Source organism: Engystomops pustulosus, chromosome 5 (genome assembly GCF_040894005.1).
Source record: "Engystomops pustulosus chromosome 5, aEngPut4.maternal, whole genome shotgun sequence".
In the NCBI taxonomy this organism is placed as follows: Eukaryota; Metazoa; Chordata; class Amphibia; order Anura; family Leptodactylidae; genus Engystomops; species Engystomops pustulosus.
Genome location: NC_092415.1, coordinates 143,705,382 through 143,731,271, shown reverse-complemented (window position 1 = coordinate 143,731,271; position 25,890 = coordinate 143,705,382). Strand labels below are relative to the sequence as shown.

The following is a 25,890-nucleotide window of genomic DNA, read 5'->3' as shown; positions in this document are numbered from 1 at the left end:
AGACTCATGAAACCAAAGCCAATAAGAAAATCTTTCATCACATTCTTCATTTATTTTTCTCTTTACTACACAGAACATAGTTAAAAAAAAAAAAAAACAGGGTTAGCTGAGGACAGAGCTCTTTATGCCAAATGTTCTGCATTCTCCAGGCTGAGTCATTTCTATAGGTGGCACAAAATTACACACATGGTAGTACCTGGAGAAAAACCTACTAAACAGCAAAACATAAAAAACTGAAATCTATATCCAGACAACAAGTGCTAACTGCTTTACCACTGTTCTGGTCATGTGATTAACCAGTAGCATTCTATTGCTTGTAATCTAGCCAGCAACCTCAGTGGGCTGGAACATATATACTGGATGGGTTGTTAGTAGAAGGTTCCATCCTTTGCATGGCGACGAAGCCTGGGAACGGAGCTGAACTTCCCCTGTACAAACACATTTCTGCTTCTAGTTCTGTCCAGTTTCCCCTGGAGGCTGCCTAAATATTTCATCACACAGTTACACAGCACAATAACAAAAAGGGCAGTGTTACAATCTTTACTACAGCCTTTCTTGGTGTCCAAAAGGGCTCTTGGATCTGAAAATGGAGGAATAATGTTAAAAAAAAACACAGGTAGACCATTTTTTACCATTACTCCTCCATAAATATTTCAGCAGTCAGAGTCGGGTTGTAGAACCTACAGCGATCACATGCTAATGATCTGAATCTGCTTTACAAAAAAAATAAGGGAAGGGGTGCAAGAAGGAAGTCTACCATTTGTACTCACGACTTACGTGCTGGGTAGCTACCAGAGCAGGATGAATACAGACTCGTATGTATTAGGGGATTTGGTACTGTGCTTTAATTAAAATTAACTTTGATATTTATTTAAATCAAGCCCAAGGGGAAGACCTTCCCCCTCTGTGTTGATTACTTTACACAACTTAGTATTAACTGCAAATATAGAAATTCTACTATGTGAATTTCTATGAAATCATTACCAAAAAATATAAAAAAAAAAGAAAGTGCCAATACTGGCCCCTTGTTGTACCCCACTGATAACTGAAATAACTGGTATATCTAATGATGTGACATTAATGACAACCCTATGTTTCTATTACTGGGCCAGTAGTAAACCCAATTACACATATTTTTCCCTAGACCCCACAGTCTCATTTTACCTACTAGACTTTAATGTGGCACAGCATGAAATGCCTCAGAAAATTCTAGCAATACATCCACAGCCTTTATGACAGCATGGATAAAGTTATTTGTGCTATAAAATGCTTGTCTTCACTACAGGAATGGAATAGAAATAACTATGGAAAACAGTAGGTTATGTGGCCCTGTATACTTTATATCGAATTATGGTTTACACATTAATGTTAATTTAAAAAGTCATTTTGTCTGTAAATAGTCATCTTATTTATGGGTAAAGGTATTGTTTAAACATTTTTTTTTCCTACTGTAAACCAGATCACTAATCTGTTTTTTATTTATTGATTGTAGATTGTTTCTTATTCTATTGTCTGGGGGCTGTCATCTTGCCAGAGCTCCATCTACAGCATTAAGTGAGATGCTTTTTATGTTACTCTTAATATAATATAGAGAGACAAAAAAACAGGGCGGCACGGTGGCTGAGTGCCACTTCTGCCTTGCAGCACTGGGGTCCTGGGTTCGAATCCCACCCAGGTCAACATCTGCAAAGAGTTTGTATGTTCTCTCCGTGGGTTTCCTCCGGGTACTTCGGTTTCCTCCCACACTCCAAAACATACTGTTAGGCTGTTTAGATTGTGTGCCCTATAGGACAGGGAGCAATTTGGCATGCTTTGTGAAGCGCAGCGTAATCTGTGTGCGCTATATAAATAAAGAATTATTATTATTATTAAATAAAGAAAAAAACAAAAATAATCATATATAAACTAAAATACTTAAACATCGATAAATAAACAAAATACTTTCTTTTGCCATCCAAAACCATCCACCACGACCCCTTTAAAAAGGACCTGTCACCAAGAAATTTGGTACTAGGAGCTGCTTACTAAAGTACTAACGTAGTGCTAAAACAAACACAGCAGTGTAACAATGATAAGGTGGTTTCCAATAATGATATCTAACAATGCTGCGGAGTACAATAGAAACGCCAGACCGCTTTGAGAGCGGTCTGGCGAATTCATGAGGGGCCGGATTGTGGGTGGGATTAGGGGAGGTGACTGCCGCATGACGTGCGGCACTCACCGCGTGGTATGGAGCGAGCGGGGCTTTGAAAACAGTCTGACGTTTCTATTACACTCTGCAGTGGTGTTAGATAGCGTTATCAGAGGTTTCCGATAACGCTATCATTATAACCCTGCTGCGCTTGTTTTAGCACTTTCTGGGTGACAGGTCCTCTTTGACTGCTTATAGAAACTTTTTCTTTTAGCACCTGGGTGGCAATTTCCTATATTTCATCCGAAATAGTTATTGTCTCATTTTGGTTTTGATTTTTGAGGAGGTTTTCTATCTGTGAGTGGCGATCTGCCCCTGATGTTAGACGGTCCAAATAATGTACAAATGTGTGAGTTATTACAGAAGTACATCATATTTATTGTCAGATGACGGACATTTTTATATTATCGACCACAAATAGTGGTATTTTTATTAATAAATACACAGTTATTTATTAGATAGTTTATTGAGAGGACTGATATACTGAAGGCCTTTAAATTTAAATAAATAAATCTTTACGTATATAGCTCGATCAGATGTCAAAGCGCTTTATAGATCATATACAAACAAAAGACATTACAGAGCAGTAGCTTCATTTTTTCTCGAACGCTATTTTAGATGCTCTTTTTTGTTTGAATGATGAATTGGGAAGAAAAAAACTCCACACTGTTCTGCCGCATGACCCACAAAGGATAGCATAAAAGGTTTATATAAATTTTTAAAAATTGTTTTTTTCATTTTTAACAAACAAGTATTAAAAGGTCAAGACACATTTCAGATGTCAGAAGCTTCCACAGTAAAAAAAAAAGATGAACTAATATAACAAAAGAGTTGCTTTTGATACAAACATTTTTGCTCTTCAATGCAGGTCCTGCACTGGAACATTAAAAAGTTTTTAACTTGGTGCTATTCAAATAAGGTGACTACTGCTCAAAAAAAAAAAAAAATATATAGAATTATTATTATTTAAGTTCACATTACTGCTTTTATTTCCATTGCCTAGAGGGCACTTTTAATGTTTGATTTAGCTGAGTTGCCACTAGATACTACAATACATTTCAATACGTAGCTTATATAAGAGTTAGCTTTTAGAATGTAGCAAAGGACTAGAAATACATAAGCAATAAAAAAATACTCATTACACCAAAGCATCCAAAAGAAACAGCTGAAAAACTTACCATATTATTAGACCAGGCAATAAAATTTCCCCTCCATTTAATATTGGTTATAGTCCCTTCTCCTTCATGTAAAATAGCAGTCTTCCATCGGTTCAGCCAGGTCCTCTCATAAAGGATCAGCTATGGAAACAATAAGATGAGTGATTTTTTTTTTAATAAAGTGTTTTTTACTATACAACTTTTCCATTTGCATGGGATCTTAACAGCTTGAATGATTATAAAAAATGAATTAAACGCACCTGTACTTTCGAAAATAATATTAGCAAATAATGGAAATCTTAAGAACAGACCATAAGACACTGTATAGATTTCCCACAAGATGGTGCCAAAGCACAACAATTAGGCTAGAGACTAACCAGAGCTGAGAACGCTGGGCCATTTTCTATGCAGCACATAACATTGCAAACCTGCAAGGGTAACATCTTGTAATTTTGTTTCTTTGTCCTACTGAGCTCATCTTGTGGGTGTACTGTAGACGGTACTTACACCCATGGGTGCCTGAGCAAAATCATTACTGTGCAAATGACTTTTGGTCGGATCTTGTGAACTAAGGTTTTAAAATATCTGTTCCATTTCACAGGGGTCATGGACAGAGGACATTTAATGCAAATTGCTAAAGTGTTACAACTCTAGAATTACAAATTGACTGAGGGTAAACTTAGAAGAAAGAAAAACAGGCAGTGTGTTTCCAAAGGAATAAAACTGGAAAATTAACCTTTGAGGTGACAAATGCAGCAAAGAAGCAAAAAGTTACCTGCTGCCCTAATATCAGACACGGATCCTACAGGATTTTGATTAGGTTAATATCACTGTATGAGAAAGTGTGAAGCAGTCCGCAACATTGGGCATGTTCCCCTACCTACATAGGTTGCGAAGATAAAAGTCTTACAATACATGACTTGTTAATAGTTTGAGGTGAACAGTATTCACACACCCCCTAAGTATAAATATTGGTAAATGAAAGCCCTTCAATATGGAATTGAGGGAGGGCTACATACAGGGGCGGACTGGGAATTTAAAGTGGCCCTGGAAAAAACTGTAAAAGTGGCCCCATTCTGTGGGCGGAGTCAAAACAAGTAGGTGTGGCCTTGTGATGTGGGTGGAGTTACTAAACTCCATACAAACTGTTAATAGATGGTCTAAATCAACATGCACACCGCAGAGAAAGAGACTCATACTGCCTCCTTGTACAGGAATAACACTTCTATTTTAAGAGCACACAACTTAACTTAATACTGCCATATATGTACACTAAAAACATACTACAATACCTTCTCCAATAAAAAAGAATGTAACTACTATAATACTACTGCCCCTAAGTAAAATATATTGTAATACTGCCCCCTATGTACAAGAATATACCTACTATAATACTGCCCCCTATGTACAGGAATATAACTACTATAATACTGCCCCCTATGTACAAGAATATAACTACTATAATACTGCCCCCTATGTACAAGAATATAACTACTATAATACTGCCCTTATGTACAAGAATATAACTACTATAGTACTGCTCCCTATGTACAAGAATATAACTACTATAATACTGCCCCCTATGTACAAGAATATAACTACTATAATATTGCCCTTATGTACAAGAATATAACTACTATAATACTGTCCCCTATGTACAAGAATATAACTACTATAATACTGCCCCCTATGTACAAGAATATAACTACTATAATACTGCCCCCTATGTACAAGAATATAACTACTATAATACTGCCCTTATGTACAAGAATATAACTACTATAGTACTGCTCCCTATGTACAAGAATATAACTACTATAATACTGCCCCCTATGTACAAGAATATAACTACTATAATATTGCCCTTATGTACAAGAATATAACTACTATAATACTGCCCCCTATGTACAAGAATATAACTACTATAATACTGCCCCCTATGTACAGGAATATAACTACTATAATACTGCCCCCTATGTACAAGAATATAACTACTATAATACTGTCCCCTATGTACAAGAATATAACTACTATAATACTGCCCCCTATGTACAAGAATATAACTACTATAATACTGCCCCCTATGTACAGAAATATAACTACTATAATACTGCCTCTTTGTACAGGAATATAACTACTATAATACTGCCCCCTATGTACAAGAATATAACTACTATAATACTGCTCCCTATGTACAGGAATATAACTACTATAATACTGCTCCTATGTACAAGAATATAACTACTATAATACTGCCCCCTATGTACAGGAATATAACTACTATAATACTGCCCCCTATGTACAAGAATATAACTACTATAATACTGCCCCCTATGTACAAGAATATAACTACTTTAATACTGCTCCCTATGTACAGGAATATAACTACTATAATACTGCTCCTATGTACAAGAATATAACTACTATAATACTGCCCCCTATGTACAGGAATATAACTACTATAATACTGCCCCCTATGTACAAGAATATAACTACTATAATACTGCTCCCTATGTACAAGAATACAACTACTATAATACTGCCCCCTATGTACAAGAATATAACTACTATAATACTACCCCCTATGTACAGGAATGTAATTACTATAATACTGCCCCTATGTACAGGAATATAGCTACTATTACTAGTAGCCAGCACCCTCCCCCAGTATATAGCCAGCCAACCCCCCGGTATACAGTCAGCGTGCGACCCCAGTATACATCCAGCCCAATGTAATATATATATTATATAGCCAGCCCCCAGTCCTCCTAGTATATTCAGTCTGCCCAGTATACAGCCAGACTGCCCCTGCCACAGTGTACAGCCCCTGCCCCAGTGTACAGCCTGCCAGCCCATAGCCCCAGTATACAGCCCATAGCCCCAGTATACAGCCCATAGCCCCAGTATACAGCCCATAGCCCTAGTATACAGCCCATAGCCCCAGTATACAGCCCATAGCCCCAGTGTACAGCCCCTGCCCCAGTATACAGCCCATAGCCCCAGTGTACAGCCCCTGCCCCAGTGTACAGCCCCTGCCCCAGTGTACAGCCCCTGCCCCAGTGTACAGCCCCTGCCCCAGTATACAGCTTGCCAGCCCCTGCCCCAGTATACAGCCTGCCAGCCCCTGCCCCAGTATACAGCCTGCCAGCCCATAGCCCCAGTATACAGCCCCTGCCCCCAGTATACAGCTTGCCAGCCCCTGCCCCCAGTATACAGCCCCTGCCCCCAGTATACAGCCCCTGCCCCAGTATACAGCCCCTGCCCCCAGTATACAGCCCCTGCCCCCAGTATACAGCCCCTGCCCCCAGTATACAGCCCCTGCCCCAGTGTACAGCCCCTGCCCCAGTGTACAGCCTGCCAGCCCATAGCCCCAGTATACAGCCCCTGCCCCAGTATACAGCTTGCCAGCCCCTGCCCCCAGTATACAGCCCCTGCCCCAGTATACAGCCCCTTCCCCCAGTATACAGCCCCTGCCCCCAGTATACAGCCGCTGCCCCCAGTATACAGTCGCTGCCCCCAGTATACAGCCGCTGCCCCCAGTGTACAGCCCCTGCCCCCAGTGTACAACCCCTGCCCCAGTATACAGCCTGCCAGCCCATAGCCCCAGTATACAGCCCCTGCCCCAGTATACAGCTTGCCAGCCCCTGCCCCCAGTATACAGCCCCTTCCCCCAGTATACAGCCCCTGCCCCCAGTATACAGCCCCTGCCCCCAGTATACAGCCGCTGACCCCAGTATACAGCCCCTGCCCCCAGTATACAGCCCCTGCCCCCAGTATACAGCCCCTGCCCCCAGTATACAGCCCCTGCCCCCAGTATACAGCCCCTGCCCCAGTATACAGCCTGCCAGCCCATAGCCCCAGTATACAGCCCCTGCCCCAAGTATACAGCCCCTGCCCCCAGTATACAGCCGCTGCCCCCAGTATACAGCCGCTGCCCCCAGTATACAGCCGCTGCCCCCAGTATACAGCCCCTGCCCCCAGTATACAGCCCCTGCCCCCAGTATACAGCCCCTGCCCCCAGTATACAGCCCCTGCCCCCAGTATACAGCCCCTGCCCCCAGTGTACAACCCCTGCCCCAGTATACAGCCTGCCAGCCCATAGCCCCAGTATACAAACCCTGCCCCAGTATACAGCTTGCCAGCCCCTGCCCCCAGTATACAGCCCCTGCCCCCAGTATACAGCCCCTGCCCCAGTATACAGCCCCTGCCCCCAGTATACAGCCCCTGCCCCCAGTATACAGCCCCTGCCCCCAGTATACAGCCCCTGCCCCCAGTATACAGCCCCTGCCCCAGTGTACAGCCCCTGCCCCAGTGTACAGCCTGCCAGCCCATAGCCCCAGTATACAGCCCCTGCCCCAGTATACAGCTTGCCAGCCCCTGCCCCCAGTATACAGCCCCTGCCCCAGTATACAGCCCCTTCCCCCAGTATACAGCCCCTGCCCCCAGTATACAGCCGCTGCCCCCAGTATACAGCCGCTGCCCCCAGTATACAGTCGCTGCCCCCAGTATACAGCCGCTGCCCCCAGTGTACAGCCCCTGCCCCCAGTGTACAACCCCTGCCCCAGTATACAGCCTGCCAGCCCATAGCCCCAGTATACAGCCCCTGCCCCAGTATACAGCTTGCCAGCCCCTGCCCCCAGTATACAGCCCCTTCCCCCAGTATACAGCCCCTGCCCCCAGTATACAGCCCCTGCCCCCAGTATACAGCCGCTGACCCCAGTATACAGCCCCTGCCCCCAGTATACAGCCCCTGCCCCCAGTATACAGCCCCTGCCCCCAGTATACAGCCGCTGCCCCCAGTATACAGCCCCTGCCCCCAGTATACAGCCCCTGCCCCCAGTATACAGCCCCTGCCCCAGTATACAGCCTGCCAGCCCATAGCCCCAGTATACAGCCCCTGCCCCAAGTATACAGCCCCTGCCCCCAGTATACAGCCGCTGCCCCCAGTATACAGCCGCTGCCCCCAGTATACAGCCCCTGCCCCCAGTATACAGCCCCTGCCCCCAGTATACAGCCCCTGCCCCCAGTATACAGCCCCTGCCCCCAGTGTACAACCCCTGCCCCAGTATACAGCCTGCCAGCCCATAGCCCCAGTATACAACCCCTGCCCCAGTATACAGCTTGCCAGCCCCTGCCCCCAGTATACAGCCCCTTCCCCCAGTATACAGCCCCTGCCCCCAGTATACAGCCCCTGCCCCCAGTATACAGCCCCTGTCCCCAGTATACAGCCGCTGCCCCCAGTATACAGCCCCTGCCCCCAGTATACAGCCCCTGCCCCCAGTATACAGCCCCTGCCCCCAGTATACAGCCCCTGCCCCCAGTATACAGCCCCTGCCCCCGGTACACAGCGCCAGCACAGTAAATAAAAATAAAAACACATGAACTCACCTTTCCGATGCCCCGACGCTGCTCCCCTGCTTGATTCAATCCGGCCGCGGTGACAGCTCCGTACGGGCCGGCGTCGCACAGACCATGACGTCGGCAAGCGGCTGACGTCATTATCTGCGCGACGCCGGCCCGTACGGTGCTGTCACCGCGGCCGGACTGAATCAAGCAGGGACGCAGCATCGGGGCATCGGAAAGGTGAGTTCATGTGTTTTTTTTTTTCCACCGGCCCCACCAGTCCCAGACCGGCCCCGGACCGGCCCCAAACCAATCGGCCCACCAGGATTTCTCCCGGTGGGTCCTATGGCCAGTCCGCCCCTGGCTACATAGCATATACCGTAGATGTATCTATATACAGCATGTGCACAGTATATAGATAATAAACTTTCATTTCTCTTTGGGACTCACAGATTTAACAATACATGATATACAAACAGACATTAAGAATTAATTAAGATATGAATTATTAAGAATTAATATATTCTAGTGACAATAGCACAACCAAAATTTATTTCTAAATCATCACCGCGGTCTCATTTTCCCAATCACACACGAGTCACTACGGTTCACCATTGCCAATACAGCTGGAATAAAAGATTTCCTATACCTCTCAGACTAACATCTCATAAGAATAAAACATACACTAAAACCACTTTGCTGAGCCTGAACTAGGTCATGTAAAGGATGTGTAGTATTTCCTATAATTTTATGCAGTTTCTCTAGCATCCTACACTGTAATATGTGGTCCCAGTTATGTGTAATATGTCATTTATGAACGTCCCTAACCGAGAGACAATTGCCCCCATGCTTTTATAGTGAAGACAAGGGCACTCAATATAACTGTATGATAAAAACAGAGCAGCACTGTATTACAAACATTAAAGGACCACAATCTAGGAAGAAGAAATAAATCACTCTGAACCCACCTACGAGGTTTCTCGGTATGCTGATGCCAGTTTATTTGTCTTAAAGGAAACCTACCACTTAAAAGTGGTAGGTTTAGACACATATACATGGCACCAGCTCAGGGTGAGCTGGTGCCAGAGCATATTTTTGTTAGGGGGACAAAGCCCCTATCGCCGTTTTATAAGTTATATTAACTTATAACTCGGCGCACCGCACTTGGGCACGGCGCACCATGCGCGTGCCCGTGCGTGCGCCGGATTCTAAAGTGCTGGAGAGCCGGTGACGTCACCGAGCTCTCCGGCACACGCGCCTCTGCGCAACTTAGCACGGCCTGTTTCCCCGGGCGCGTGTGTGCCGGGGAGATCGGTGACGTCACCGCCTCTCCAGCACGTTAGAATCCGGCGCACGCACGGGCACGTGCATGGTGCACCGTGCCCAAGTGCGGTGCGCCGAGTTATAAGTTAATATAACTTATAAAACGGCGATAGGGGCTTTGTTCCCCTAACAAAAATATGCTCTGGCACCAGCTCACCCTGAGCTGGTGCCATGTATATGTGTCTAAACCTACCACTTGTAAGTGGTAGGTTTCCTTTAATACATAGTGCCTCAACAAATGATCCAATTTGATGCAAGAAACTAATCACTAGTTCTTTAGTTTTACTCACATTAAACTCCAGTCCATTATAAATGCGAAAATGTGTACATTTCTCAACTTTCTCTATCCCATATATCATCAACATCCTTGATGTACCCAAGTAGCATAGCATCAGCTGAATATTTCTGTAAGGCTTAGGTGTAAATATTAAACATAAATGGTGCTAACACAATACTCTGAGGGGCTCCAATATTAGACACAACCACATCGGACAATGAACTCCCTATGCGGACCCTTTGTGGCCCGGCTGATAGATGTGCATCCTATCCATCAGGCACAAACAATGACACCCAAATTTAGCACACAAAGACCACAATTTTCCATAGCAAACTGCTAAAATAAAATCACATTTCAAAGTCCATCCTTCATCTATAGACTACAGAGGGTTATTGGGGTGGAGCGATACTTTAATACTTATGTTTCCTAGAGTCCCGCATGCTATAAGAAAGGCAGCTCTTCAGAATTAAAAAATCTGCTACAAAAAAGTAAAAAAAAAATGTCCACACTTCTTTTGTTATTGGATCTTGGATAATATCCCTGTATTTTTAATTTTAGCATTTGTTTAACCATGATCTACACTTATCGACAATAATTGCAAGTCATATGAAATACAGGCAGTCCCCGGGTTACGTACAAGATAGGGTCCGGAGGTTAGTTCTTAAGTTGAATTTGTATGTAAGTCGAAACTGTATATTTTATAATTGTAGATCCAGACAAAAAAAAAAATTGGCCCCAGTGACAATTGTAGTTTAAGCATTTTTTGCTGTAATGGGACCAAGATTTATCAATAAAGCTTCATTACAGGCACCTTATAGCTGATTATTGCAATCTGGGACTATAGTAAAGCATTCAGAAAGCTTCACCAGAAGTCAGAGGGGTCTGTCTGTAACTATGGGTTGTCTGTAAGTCGGGTGTCATTTCTCCATAGGATTAGTCTGTTGCACTGACCCCTGACACTGCAGCCCTGTATGTTCAGTAAAGCTGCCGGGTTGAAAAAATAATTATAGTGTTACAAAAAATTAGATTGAACCTGAAAATATACATTATAGGGCAGATTTACTAATCCTCTAAATGCACCAGATTTATCAGTGGCTGATGCTTATGGTTAATATGGTAAATCATGAGGCAGTCTAGTCTAAGGTTAACCGCAGGCAAATGTATATTTCCAATGGCCTAAAGAAACGGGTCTATTGGCTATTTTTGCGGTCAGTGTATTGACAGTATTTTATCCGATTTTTAGACGGAAAAACAGTCCGCATTTCTTCAGTATATTATGCCTTTTTGCGGATCGCAGCTTGCAAATTGTCCCGGCCCATTGGAGTGTCACATGACAGCACACAGATGATCTCAGTACAGTAAGAACAAAGAAAGACACAACCCTCTCAAAACATATGAAGATGACACATAATGGGGACCTTGAGCAGCTTCGCTTCTGGGGCATCGATCACCTAAAGACGGGTACAAGAGGGGGTGACCTCGATCGAGACCTCCTCCAATTCGAGGCGAAATGGATTTACAGACTAGGAACATTGAGCCCCAAAGGCCTTAATGAGGGATTTACCTATGCAGCTTTTCTGTAAATGAATCTTCTTTGAACTTATAAATGACAATAAATAAGAATTGTAGGATGAAGGATATTCCAGCTTAAGCGGTACACCACTTACTGTGTCGACGTGTTAACCTAAAAATTGAGACACCATAAATGGATCAAAACTGAAAAAAAGCCACAGATATCCCATCACTTGATACTGTTACATCCCTGCAGTCACAGAGACTCCATCGTTTGATACTGTTACAACTCCGTCCCCCCTAATATGGACAAATAACTCCATCGCTTGATACTGTTATAACTCCGTCCCCCCTAATATGGACAAATAACTCCTAGCCATTGGAATCTACTTACTCGCCCGGACCCACTTACTAGGTAAGTGGGAAAACAGCCGAATATCACATAAGTTCCTGGCCATGCGCGAAGAGAAGGAATCGAGCGCACGGAATACTAAGTCAGCGCGCATGCGCGAAGAGAAGGAACCGAGCGCACGAAATACTAAGTCGACACGCATGCGCAGTAGATTTACCGAGACCTGGACTAAGTAAAATGGACATGCGCAGGGGTTTAGGTATGGGACCTATGCGCATGCGCATTGAGACGAGTATAATCGGCACTAAGGGAAACAGACATGCATAGGGAATGGACGCTCTCGGTGATGTCACATTGTGACTTCACGAGGATTGGATAATAGGAGACACAGCCCACTGCTGTCATTGGCTATTGGAATCTAGCCTTCTGACTGGATGTGGGAGACGGGCCCTCCTTTACTACATCAGAATGAGAAGTTATAAAGGACGGGAATTCACGTGGTGTGCCGCATTATAGCCCCGGCATCCCTGAGGACGCTGCTCTATGCAGCGAAACATGTCGGGGGTGCTATACCTTTAGGATTTTAGTTCAGCAGTAGAGTTGTAGAGCCAAAAAAGAGGGATATGAATGAAGCTGAAATCTATTGATTGTAGAGCTTATAGAGTACTTACCGGAGTGCAGAATTTATAAAATATTTACCGAAATATCTAAATAAGAGAGGCAGGACCACATTAACCCTTAGAGTATGAGACCAGTAGGTGGGTGAAATCCGCCTCTAAATAGGGAGGACTTATGTACCCCCACACATACCCTATGGAGGCTTACCAGCAGGGATAGGGGTGAATGCCTTCCAGAGTCCTTTTCACTAATTAGACCATAGTGGGAAGTTAAATAGAAATCCGGAATATATTACTAACACACTGTAAAAACACTCATAGGGTTTGCCCTCTGATTCAATACTGAGAAAAATAAAGCTCTGACAACTCAACTGACTGTAATTTTAACCTTAGTGTACTGGAATTGTACCTTCTCCTTCTATTCACTGTACTTTACTAGCTCTCACCTTTTAAATTAGAAACTATTAAAAGTTATGTTTTAGTAACAATTGGGTACACACGTCCGAACTGGACGATTTGCCTGTCTTATAGCACACAAATGAGACATTGGGGCAGATTTATAAAAAGTGTCCTAAGGTTACACAGTGGACAGCTAGACTAAAAAAAATCTTATTCTGACCCAGATTCATAGAAGTGTCTGGGGTCAGATAATAATCGGTCCTATTATAGGACTGTCTACACTGCTTACTGGAGGCTTACTTTATGCCAGAAAATGAGGACAAAATTCAGTCCACGGCAGTATTTCTGGCGCATGTACCCTTTTGGCAAGAGGCCACGCCCCCTTTTAACAGGCCTCACCCCTTTTGTCGAGCTAGTCATAGGAGAAGCATTAAACCCCTTTATAAACGTGGTGCAGACAGTTTTTTTTAGTGCAAACTATGACAGAATTCTGCCGTAGACAGAATAACACCTGAGTGACTGCCCATACGGATATCTCCGTCGGTCACTAAGGGGCCTCAGGCTAGGCCGACAGGATTCTCCGTCGGCCTAACCTAAGGTCTGCAAGGCCCCCCGTGCGGGGGTAGAGCAGTGCCCCTGACCCTGCTCTAACAGTTCCGATTGGAACTCCGTTCCGCTCCGGCTGTTAACCAGTTTGTGTAGTGACCAGGGATCAAAGTATCTGTAGATGGAGGGGGCTCACTCTCCTCCTGGCACCCAGCATTGCGATCGCGGGGTGCTGTCTTCTCAGCCATGCAGCCGGGGACCTAATGAAGGTTCTTCCATGGGCATGTGCCTGCTTGGTCCATTGTGTAGATGCCTGTCAGCCTATGCAGATGCATAGGCTGATATATCTAATGGACTTCAATACATGTTTAGGTTATTGCTGTGCATTAGTATGAACTAGTGATCACATGATCAATAGTTCATATGATAATTTTGTAAAAACAAAAAAAAGTACAAAAATAAATAAAAAATAAAATTCATTAGAATGTCCCAAAAGCCCCTAACACATATAAAACAATAAATAATAATAAAAAAGTGGAAAAAAGTTAAATAAACACAACATATTAGGTATCACAGAGTCCCAAAATGCTATAAAATTACAAAAATCGTTATTCCAGTCAGTGAACCCCGTAACGGAAATATGTGCTCAAATATCCGAATCAATACTTTTTTGCTCTTTCGCCACACATAAAAAAATGTAATAAAAAGTTATCTAAAGGTTGCACAGCACTAAAAACTTCAGCTGGACCCAGAAAAAAATACACCTTAGCCAACTCTATACTCCCAAGTATGAAAAAGTTATTGGAGTCAGAATATGGTAGAAGTAATAATTTATTTTGGGTACAAAAAGTTAAAATCTTTGGTAAAATTGGTAATATTAACACCTAATAAAACCTATATAAGTTTGGTATCCCTGTGATCGTACCAAACACTATATTAGAGATGCTATTTGGAGTGTACAGTGAAAACAGAGCCCAGAAGAAAATGGCGCAAATGCAGCTTTTTTGTCAATATTACCGCATTTTGAATTGTATTTCCACTTCCCAGTACACGGCATGGAATATAAAATACCGTCACTAGGAAGTGCAATTTGTTACACAGAAAATAAGCCCTCACACAGTTCTGTGCACAGAAACATAAAAAGTTATAGATTTTAGAAAGTGCGGAGCGATAAACAGAAAGTACATCACAGTTGGAGCCTTTGGATTGTGTTTCAAACAGCAACCAAAATGCCACGTGTGAACCTGGCCTCAGGTGCTCTACAAACACGTCATAGCACCTGAAAACCATCCTGCCCTACAAAAGCTCAATGGTTTCTTCGCCATGTGCCCTGATAGCAGGTTACATCCAAAATGTAGAGGGGTCCTCTTACTCGGGAAAAAAATGCCCAATATATTCCTAGATGCATTTTCTACTTTTATTCAGTTTATGTGAGTAGATTTTGCAGCTAAATGAATGGGGGTTGGCCACTTTCAGTAAAAAATTCATATTATTTGTGTAATGAAAAGTTATACAATTTTTCTAATAAACTTTCTGTATCAATTCCTCATGATTTTCTAGATCTCTGCTTGCTGTCCTTCTATAGAAAGCTTTTCTATTTACTTCCAGTGTTGATGTGATAGACATGCAGGAGCACAAGCCGTTATTATCACTAAGAGTAATAGGAGTTGTGTGATAATAATGGCTCCTGCAACTGCATGTCCATCACATCACCATGGACAGATTATATCCACTGGCGGTAACCTTAGAAACTATCTATAAAAGCAAAGCAAGCAGAGGTCTACAAAATGCTGAGGAATTGATACAGAAAGTAAATTGGAAAATTGTATACATTGTATACAAATAATTTTTAAATTAGCACAATGGCAACACCCTTGAGAAAAACTAAACTTAATACTTTAAACAAGAGTTCAATAATGTAGGGGCACTGTAAACAACTTTTAAGAAGTAGTAAATTAATGGAGCCTATAGATTGCTTCTTATTGATATTGAACATTCGTTTTACTGTTGACTCATTTTCCTGCATAGATTATGGGGCACTTTTTGTCAAATAAAAGTCATATTAATATATCTTTAGTTTATGACTATGCATATTGATGTGCAGTCATTATTGTATGCTTCAGAAAGTGCACCAGTAAGTATACTACTGATGAGACTGAATGATTTCCTTCCGGCTCTCTTAAAACACAAGAATACTCAGAGAAAATGTTTCACAATTTCCAAAATGAACATGGTGGGGAAGAACGTTAGTATGCCTTCTTGAAGACTGTTTTACATATTGAAAAAAAACATAAGAAAAATTAATCTTGAAGATCATCAGAATGACTTCACTTCTTCTACATAAAGGTATAAACTAACTAACTGCAGTGGTAGCATCCATAGCAGCTGCTTTGGGGCCTCACAATTCAGGATGTGCACCATTACATAAATGTTATGCTGCGCATTGTACAACATAATGGGGGTCATTTACAAAGGGCCCGATTTGCGTTTTCCCGACGTGTTACCCGAATATTTCCGATTTGCGCTGATTTTTCCTGAATTGCCCCGGGTTTTTGGTGATCGTATTGTGGAGCATCGACGCCGGCATGCACGCGACGGAAATCGGGGGGCGTGGCCGAATGAAAACCCGACGGATTTGGAAAAACCTCCGCATTTAAAAAAAAAAAAACTGTTGCGGAGCTTGCACTTACCTTCACTCAGCCCAGCTCGGTGTATTCCAGAGCGTTCTGATGCTTTTCAGCGCAGCAGCGCCACCTGGTGGACGGCGGAGGAACTACCTTAATAGATCCCGGCCGGACCCGAATCCAGCGCAGAGAACGCGCCGCTGGATCGCGAATGGACCGGGTAAGTAAATTTGCCCCATCTTCCATAGTACATAGTTGAGTCGGCAGCTCAGATAAGAAATGTCAGGAGAGGGGACAGCAGTACGGCAGGACTTGAATCTCTTATCTCAATTTCCTGCCATCTATGTGCATTATGTATGTGTGTTTAATATATTATATATATATATATATATATATATATATATATAATCTACACACACTGTATGACTGTATATCAGAGCACAACCTTTTTCAGTCCGAGAGCTACATAGCCATACCGCTACCCTTCAAGGGGCTGCACTATTAACCAAAACCCTAGATGCTCCAAAAACCACAGTACAGCGCAAATTCCCCCCAGAAACCCAGAAAGTAACAGACTCCAAGGCAGACTACAACAAAGTGCACAAACAATAATAATAATGTAAATTGTCTGGACCCATGCAGCAGGTAATAATTGTGAATAACTGTACAAGAATATAACTACTATAATACTTCCTCCTATGTACAAAAACTACTATAATACTGCCCCCTATGTACAGTAATATAACTACTATAATACTGCCGCCTATGTACAAGAATATAACTACTATAATACTGCCTCCTATGTACAGGAATATAATTACTATAATACTGCCGCCTATGTACAAGAATATAACTACTATAATACTAACCCCATGTACAGTACAAGAATATAACTACTATAATACTGCCTCCTATGTACAAGAATATAACTACTATAATACTGCCTCCTATGTACAGGAATATAATTACTATAATACTGCCCCCTATGTACAAGAATATAACTACTATAATACTGTCCCTATATACAGGAATATAACTACTACAATACTGCCCCCTATGTACAAGAATATAACTACTATAATACTGCCCCCATATGTACAAGAATATAACTACTATAATACTGACCCCTATGTACAAGACTATAACTACTATAATACTGCCCATATGTACAGGAGTATAACTACTAAAATAATGCACCTAATGTACACAAGTATAACTACTATAATATGTCCTCCATGTACAAGAACAAACTACTATAATACAGGTCCCTATGTACAAGAATATACCTACTATAATACTGCTGTCTACATACAAGAATATAAATACTATACAACTGCTCCGTATGTACAAGAATATAACTACTATAGTTCTGTCCATATGTGCAAGAATATAAATACTATAACACTGCCCCCTCTGTACAAAAATATACCTATTATAATACTGTTCTTTATTTACAAGAATATACCTACTATAATACTTCCCTTATGTAGAAGAATATAACTACCATAATACTTCCCCCTATGAAGAAGAATATAACTACTATAATACTGCCCACTATGTACAAGAATATAACCAGTATAATACTTCTCCTTATGCACAATAATGATACTACTATAATCCTGCCCTCTATGTACAAGAATATAACTACTAAAACCCTGCCCCTTTTGTACAATAATATAACTACTATAATACTGTCCCCTATGTACAGGAATATAACTACTATAATACTGCCCCTATGTACAGGAATATAACTACTATAATACTACTCCCATGTACAAGAATATAACTACTATAATACTGCCCCCTATGTACAAGAATATAACTACTATAATACTGCTCCCTATGTACAAGAATATAACTACTATAATACTACTCCCATGTACAAGAATATAACTACTATAATACTACTCCCATGTACAAGAATATAACTACTATAATACTGCCCCACAAGGTCTTTTCTCTCCTCTCCCTCAGGTAGCCCCCCCCCCCACCCTCAATGTCTGCTGCCCCCTTCTCATACGGTAACCCCCCCTGGCCTTACAAAGTGAGCCCCACTAGATCAAGCCTCCCCCTGCCCTTAGCTAGTCCCCTCCGCCCCCATGTGTAGTCCCTCCCAGGTCTAGTCCCTCTTGTCTAGCTAGTTCACACTTCTAGCCCCCCCCCTCCCGCCCACAGGTGTTGTCCCCCTTTGCCAGCTAGTCCCCTCCCCCAGGTCTAGTCTAGTGCTCATATGCTTTATCCTGTTTCTACAAAAGACTCAGGCTCTCTCTACATTGAATGAAAAGAGGATAAATGACATTTGTTGGAGTTCTGAGACACAGAGTCACCTAGTCCCATAAAAGTCCCCTAAACACTGTAAATGGAAATTAGCTCCAAGTGGCTTCTTATTTAAGTTAATAAAAATGATATCAAAGATAAAGAGTTAATGGCTGTGCAAGATTAGAGATACTTCTTGGAAGGTGCCATACACCATGCCCTCTTCAAACAAATAAAAAGACAGCAAAGCATTTAAACCCACAGCTAGCTAGATGGCCACTCTTCTTATCTCAATTTGATTACCTACCTTCAGTAATTCTGTCCATGACAAGGCAGATGACCAATGGAGGTATTTTGTGACCTCAGCCAACCTAAGCAGTCACTTCAGATCCAGATAGCAACACAATACAAATCCTTCCCCCACATCATGATTCAAGACATCACTGCTAACAAGGTTTCTGTACCTTCAGCTATAAGGAAGAAGATACTTTTCATGGGTCATGACTCTGGCATCTTTGTGTCTGCTTGTCCAACTTGCACCTAAAACAAGACTAAAAAAAACCTGACTGGTCGTCTAATGCCAGTGTTCTTGTGAGCCTGATAGGACTCCGATAACTTCCTTAGGATAAGACTACAGTCAAACTGGTCTGGTGGCACGGTAGGTAACTACCCACTGTCCATTACAAGACCATGTTCTTTATTACTACACCGTGTAATGAGAGAAATTTATCAGCTTACAGAGATGTACTCTTTATCAAACCTTGGGAAAAATATCTCTAACATTTTATTAGCACAAAACAGCAGCAGGGACATGGTTAAATGACAATGCTTTATTTCTCTGGCTTTCTTTGCTATCTTTTTGACCCACTAATGCTAGAGGGGCCAAACAAACCCAAACGCACACAACTGTTCATAATAATTACAGAAAGTAAATGTATTTTGCTCGTAGCTTTAAACAGGTCAGGCTAAATCAGCCACTCAGTGGCATGTAATTCCAAAAGCATTTACACATTGACATTTCTAAGTTTACAAAACACTGTGTATTTCTTCCCTGGCATTTTGAGTCCCTGCGTACCACAAAATACTTTACCATCATTATTTGGAAAACAAGGCACAAGTCCCTCATAAAGGGACAGCCTGGAAATAAAAGTCTTGATATAAGATAGTCTACAAAGACATTTACTGTAGTGTGTGGTTATTTCTATTAAAAGTGAATTTCCCACACAGTATTATACACACATTAGAGAAAAATGTATGATCACTTCATTTTTTTTCTAAAACAATCTAATCCACATTGATCAACATTTGAAGGGGTACACCATGACACCAGAACAAATAAACCTAAACAAACTAAACATTTTTACACACTATGGTTTCAGTCTTTCACCAGTTGGGCACTTCTTCTCACAGGCACACACAGGCTGTAGCTGTCCCTCCCCAGGACTCACCACCACTGCTGGCAGGAAGCCAGGTAATGTAAATTAAACTTATATAAAGAACTGAAATGATTCAGAATGCTGACCAAGGGCATTTTTAAAATCAACACCGCATAGATAATGATGACCTGTTAAAAAAAAAAGTACCATAGGAAACGGTAATACCGCCTACAATTTTTGCCAGAACATACAGGTTGTTAAATGTGTCTGGGACCTGCAGTCATTGTCTCCTAGGATATACTGCTTATGCAATGGCTTAACCTCCCCAAACTGTAATTCAGCTATATAAATTATATCAGCTCTACAAGTGTAACGCTTCTATACAACTGTTAAAACACTAACTTGTATATGGCAGACAATGGGGTGATTTTATATCCAGGAGACTCTAGTAAACCAAGTGAAGAGACATTTCAGTCCCCAAAATGGGACCTTGGGACAATGAGATACATGCAATTTGCAGATATTTAAGTCATGTTTTAAATTTTACAAATTATTGCTTTGTATGTTGTATGTAGGAATCACTAGTTAATGTTTTTTTTTTCACTTCATTACATCACATTCTGTAAATTTTTCATACAATTAAATCAGTATATGTAGTGTACATCAACAAAAGGGTATAACAAAAAAACAAAGAAAAAAAGTGCCTACTTGTCAGCGGCCAGATAATCTCGTAATTGCTTGCAACATTGTGTGGTCTTGGATCCTCCATGTGTGGGCAGAGTTTTGGTCGCATGTAGTGACAGTGGCCGTTGTTTTGTTCTATTGTTTTAGCATTATCCAATTGTGTGAATAAAATATTCCAGTACAAAGATTTATGACCCCTTTTATTTTCCCCTTTTATTGACTGGAGTGCCCCCATATCTATCTGAACATATCGGTAACAATGGATTACACTTGAATTGGAGGCATTTAACATGTTTTTAAAACAAGAAGTAGCATGATGCTGATCTTTTAAGTTAAATGGCCTCTTTATAACAAGAAGCTGGACCACAGTAAAATATGGTGTTATACATATAAATGTAAGGAGAGGATGAGATCTGAGAGGTCGAGAGTCCAGACAACTTCTGATGCCAAGTGGAGTTTACTTGGGGCAGTAATGGCCGACTGTGCAGGGCTGGCATTCACTTAGTGTTATACCTTCAAGTATAAGATGCCTAATCCTGTAAAAGACTTTAAAGTAAACTTCCCTTGGACAAGGTTACAGGCTGATTTAAGATCCTACGTATCTTGTCATCTTCTTCCTTATGCCACATTTACACATTTCACAAAAAACTGTATTTTATCTCACTTGATTCCACTGTTTTAACATATTTTGCTGTTCTTTTAAGATATGACTTTGTTTAACACAGAAAATTTAAGACCTTTAAGATGGTTCTTCTTGTCAAACTCTGTACGCCACTAACCATATGTTACATTTCAGGCACTTCATCAGTGTTAGGTATAAAAAATAGATTTATCAAAGTTTTAAGCCATGTTAGAAGTTGTATGATTTACTGTGGCAATGAAAATATCCTATTATATTTAATGTAAAACCAATTTTACACAGCGCATATATTTGGATGACAGATTGCTGAAACCAAATACAAGACAACACGCTCAGTACAAGTATACAAATAGATTTTATGACCTCAGGTACAATAGCACATTAATAAAAAAAATTCTATCAAATGGCAGCGAAACAATTAACAGAGAAAAGAATGTGTCAAGAAGATGAAAAAAAAGTGGATTTTAAGGTGGGTTTCTAGAGCAATTGATTTTGTAAGGGCTAGAGATGGAGACAGAGGCGAAATATAAATACTCTTCGGCAAATGGGAGTCTATCAAAGTGACCCATACCAAATGAAGCACAGGTGCACATGCCTAGACTGTACTCCGTTCACACATGTCCCACCTAAGTGAAATGAGCATAAAGCAAATATAAAGACCAGCAGTCCATTCGATATGGGGTACAGAACACAATTACAAATTGGAACTTAATAAAAATTATGTGCTAATATGAAACGTATGGGATAAGCTCTGAAAAAAGATCAATTTTCTAAGGGTTACAGGAAATTACAATTTATCAATAGCTGATCTTCCTCGTAGTATCTTATTATGAGCTCCTTAATATTTAGAGGTGTCCAGTGTTGCATGTCACTTTACATTAAATTGACACGAAATTCTCAGCAGAAGTTAATAACAACACATCTAATCCACACTGCCAAAGAAATCAAACTATAGATGCCCATAAATGAAAAGCTTTGTGGCATAATATTAAAAGAAACAGGTATTGAACAGGCAAAGAAAAGGAGATGCTAAAAGGAATGGAAAGTCATGAATCCAGCTGAATTATCAGTAATTAGAAAGCAATCCTGCTACTTCATAAAAAATAATATCAGCTGGTTCAACTATTGGCCTATAAAAAGGTGTTTTATAACCAGGGTGCCTCAAAATGTACCAGTAAGTCTCAAAACCTACGAGGTCAGTTCAAAAATTACCTGTGTTAAAAATGAAGACACTAAAAGTTTTTTTTAACATAGTCCCCTTTTAGAAAGATACACTTCTCCCAACGTTCCTGTTATTTTATTAACCCCTCCAAAAAATACAATTTGTCAAATTTGCCAAAATACGCCTCTGTCTCGGTGATGACTTCCTCGTTTGAGAATTTTTTTTTCCCCGAGAGCTATTTCTTGGTGTTGGGGAACAAGAAAAAGTTGCAGGGAGCCAGATCGGGTGTCTTGAACACAGACCAATAGAAGACTTGTATAGTACTATGTAAGTACTACTATTGGAAGTCTTCCGGCTTTCTTAGTTTAGTAACAATTACCCCATCAATTTCCAAATAGGGCATTATCTTAATTTTTATTAAATAAAAATGTTGCGATCCAATTTTATTGTGACATTCGAATGCTTATTGCTCCCTAATCAGCATTATCTCACTCTTTTCACCAAAACAAGTTTTTAAGAAAACATAATACATTTGGTGCAAAGCAGGTAGATCAGAATCTTGTGCAAAACAAAGCGAGCCAGTACTTAGGTGCAAATAGATTGGTGAATTGGTTGATTTACCATAAACTACTGAATGTAAAGAAAACTGATCCATTTTTAAAACAAAAGAGATTGAAAAATGGATTACATTAAAATACAAAGTGGTTTTCAGTAGCACATTAGGAAAGAAACTTCAAAAATAAACTCACTACTCCATAAAGCACCATATTTTCTCCTGAGCACTAGTATGTCTGCCTTGATAAGAGAAGGTAATTATAAATATACCTTAACATCACTTACCTTTTTTCCTCCGGTCACAAACTGTTTACAGGCAGATCTTCCAAACTGAGGGTGGACGGCAACAATCTAGTATCAAACACATTGACTTTGTTAAAACAATGGGCTACACTGAGGCATTTACACTGTTATTTGTATTATTAGGCAAAGACCATTACTTATGAAATCCTACAAATTCTGGAACCAAAAAGTTGCAAAAGTTTGAAAGAAAGTTTTGCAACATTTTAAATTTTTAGTCCTTCCCCACACATCCACAATTGCCATCTGTTACCTGAAATGGGCGCATCCATCTAAAGACCAATTTTGTGTCAGTGATATGGGAACATGGGAACGTGCCAGGTATGTAATATTTTGTACCAATGTCTGTGCCACTTTTATGACTTGTACGACAACAGGGTGTGTCCAACAAAAAGGGGCCCCGTCTTTATGGGGGAAAAACATGCGCACCAAAAGTCTCAGCCCGCGGCACTTCCCCCCTCCCTCTGCCTGATGTAATCAGGTGAGGTGGGAAGTCCTCCTTAAACAGTTTAACAGCCTGTGAATCTACAGCACAGAGGGGCTCTTGGAATTGCCACAGTAGCCTCTCATGCTCATTAACATAATTTTAAAAGTTACACTGTTTGGATCTTCGAGTAGGTGTCCCTGGTTTATCCATGCTAAAATTTGATGGTAAATTTCCTTTAATATCAACATTGTTATCCACTGATGACATAACCCAGACATTCAATCTCGAAGGTATTTCTGGTGGTCACTTCATGAGATTTACCCTTCTGGTTGGTCATTTTTAATCTACCAGATTCAAAACCCTATTTTGGAAAATTGTGTAATGTGTTTATAGAGACTTTAGCTCATGTTTTCTACTACAGAGCTTCAAATACCTCGATTCTCTTCACAAAACAACAAAGGTTAAAGAGGACCTGCCTGTAGTTCTACAGATAGTAAATAATTGTTCAAAAACACAATTCTGGGGATTTCTTTTTCTCCATTGTCCTTTCTCTGTTATCTCAGCTATTCAATAAGTTACTGAGAAAGGGGTTTTATCATTTCCCTTAAAGGGGTATTCCAGGAAATAGCATAATTTGTATACAAATGAGTCAGTAAAATATAAGCTATTGTGTAATTAGTTGTTTTTTGCTCCCCATGGCAGAAAAATGCTGGTGACTGTACTGGAGAATTAAAATGCTACTGGCCCTTTAATCAGTCCGTTAATTTCCTCCGCGCGGTCCGTTGCAGAGCAGACACAGGACAGAAGATGGCCGCTGGTCACATGTCCACATCACATGTCTTGCAGCTGCCTGAGCAGGTCATGTGATTACCACTATGTTTGGCTGAAGTCGGTTGGTTGCAGTGCATCCAGTATGGCCAGTGTTTTGGTGATGGCTGTTACACATCATTACTATGGTAACAGAGCAAGAAAGTGTGTCATAGCATCACTGGGAGCAAAGCATAAGAGGTGGGAGGAGTTACTGAGAACTGAAAGGATCATGGAAATCGTAGTTTCCAGTGGCGGCCATCTTAGTGATAACTCCACCTACTTTAGAGAGGCCATACATTTTGTAAATCATAAAATCAAATCAAGTATTGTTGTACTCATTTATTTATAGTATTATGGGTTTTTGTGTCAGATGTTAATATTCCTGGAATACCCCTTTAATGGTGGGGTGTTACTGCAAGAGTGTTTCTGGACACAGCCCCAACTTATAACATACTGGAGCCGTATAGATGGTTCACTATAGATGTTTCATGAAGAATACAAGTAGTAACTTAAAGGGATTGTATCAATTTATGTCGATAGGGGATAAATACAGGCAGTCCCCTACTTAAGAACACTTGACTTACATATGACCCCTAGTTACAAACGGCCCTCTTGATGTTGGTAATTTTCTGTACTTTAGCCCTAGATTACAATAATCAGCTGTAACAGTTATCGCATGTGTCTGTAATGAAGCTTTATTGTTAATCCTGATTCTTATGACAACCCAACATTTTTAAAATCCAATTGTCACAGAGACCAAAAAAGTTCTGGCTGGGATTACAATGATAAAATATACAGTTCCGACTTACATACAAACTCAACTTAAAAACAAACCTACGGACCCTATCTTGTATGTAACCTGGGGACTGCCTGTACATTAGCATGGGAGGTCTTGACTGTCGACAGAGCTGGAGTCTACAAGTCCCCTGACCCATACTAGTGAGACTTTCAGGTTTTGGATGGTCTGTAAGCTTCCCCGGTCCCATGGAAGTACACTACTTCTATAGGACTTCCAAATCATGTCCCACTAACAAAGTTTGGCAGGGTGATTGTCACTCCGCTATTCTGCATATCACAGTGTGAGCTACCAAACCCCCACATACATTCCTGTGGATTGGGAATAAAGGTTAGATTCAACCTTATTAACCAAGGCCTGCCAAGTAGTCTTTAAACGCAGCTAAAACAAGTCCTTTTTAGTTGCTCTTTTTATAAGACAACATAAGTGATGTATAAGTGATACAATCCCAGCTGACTGTGTGTGATCCGAGTCGTGAGGACTCCAGTCAATTTAATCTGCTTTATACGTCTGGTCAAAGTCGCATAATCCTTTAGACCTTTA

At 41.1% G+C, this 25,890-nt stretch overlaps 1 protein-coding gene across 2 annotated transcripts in view; it reads right to left on the bottom strand.

The window, feature by feature from the left end:
• VPS41 (VPS41 subunit of HOPS complex) overlaps positions 1-25,890 on the bottom strand; it is a 175,242-nt gene that overhangs the window by 64,697 nt on the left and 84,655 nt on the right. For both annotated transcript variants that reach the window (XM_072153283.1, XM_072153282.1), the window contains 2 exons: positions 23,300-23,365; positions 3,370-3,489 (listed from right to left, as the gene is read on the bottom strand). In XM_072153283.1, coding sequence (XP_072009384.1) covers positions 3,370-3,489; positions 23,300-23,365 — 186 coding nt within the window. The remainder of the gene's footprint in view (positions 1-3,369; positions 3,490-23,299; positions 23,366-25,890) is intronic.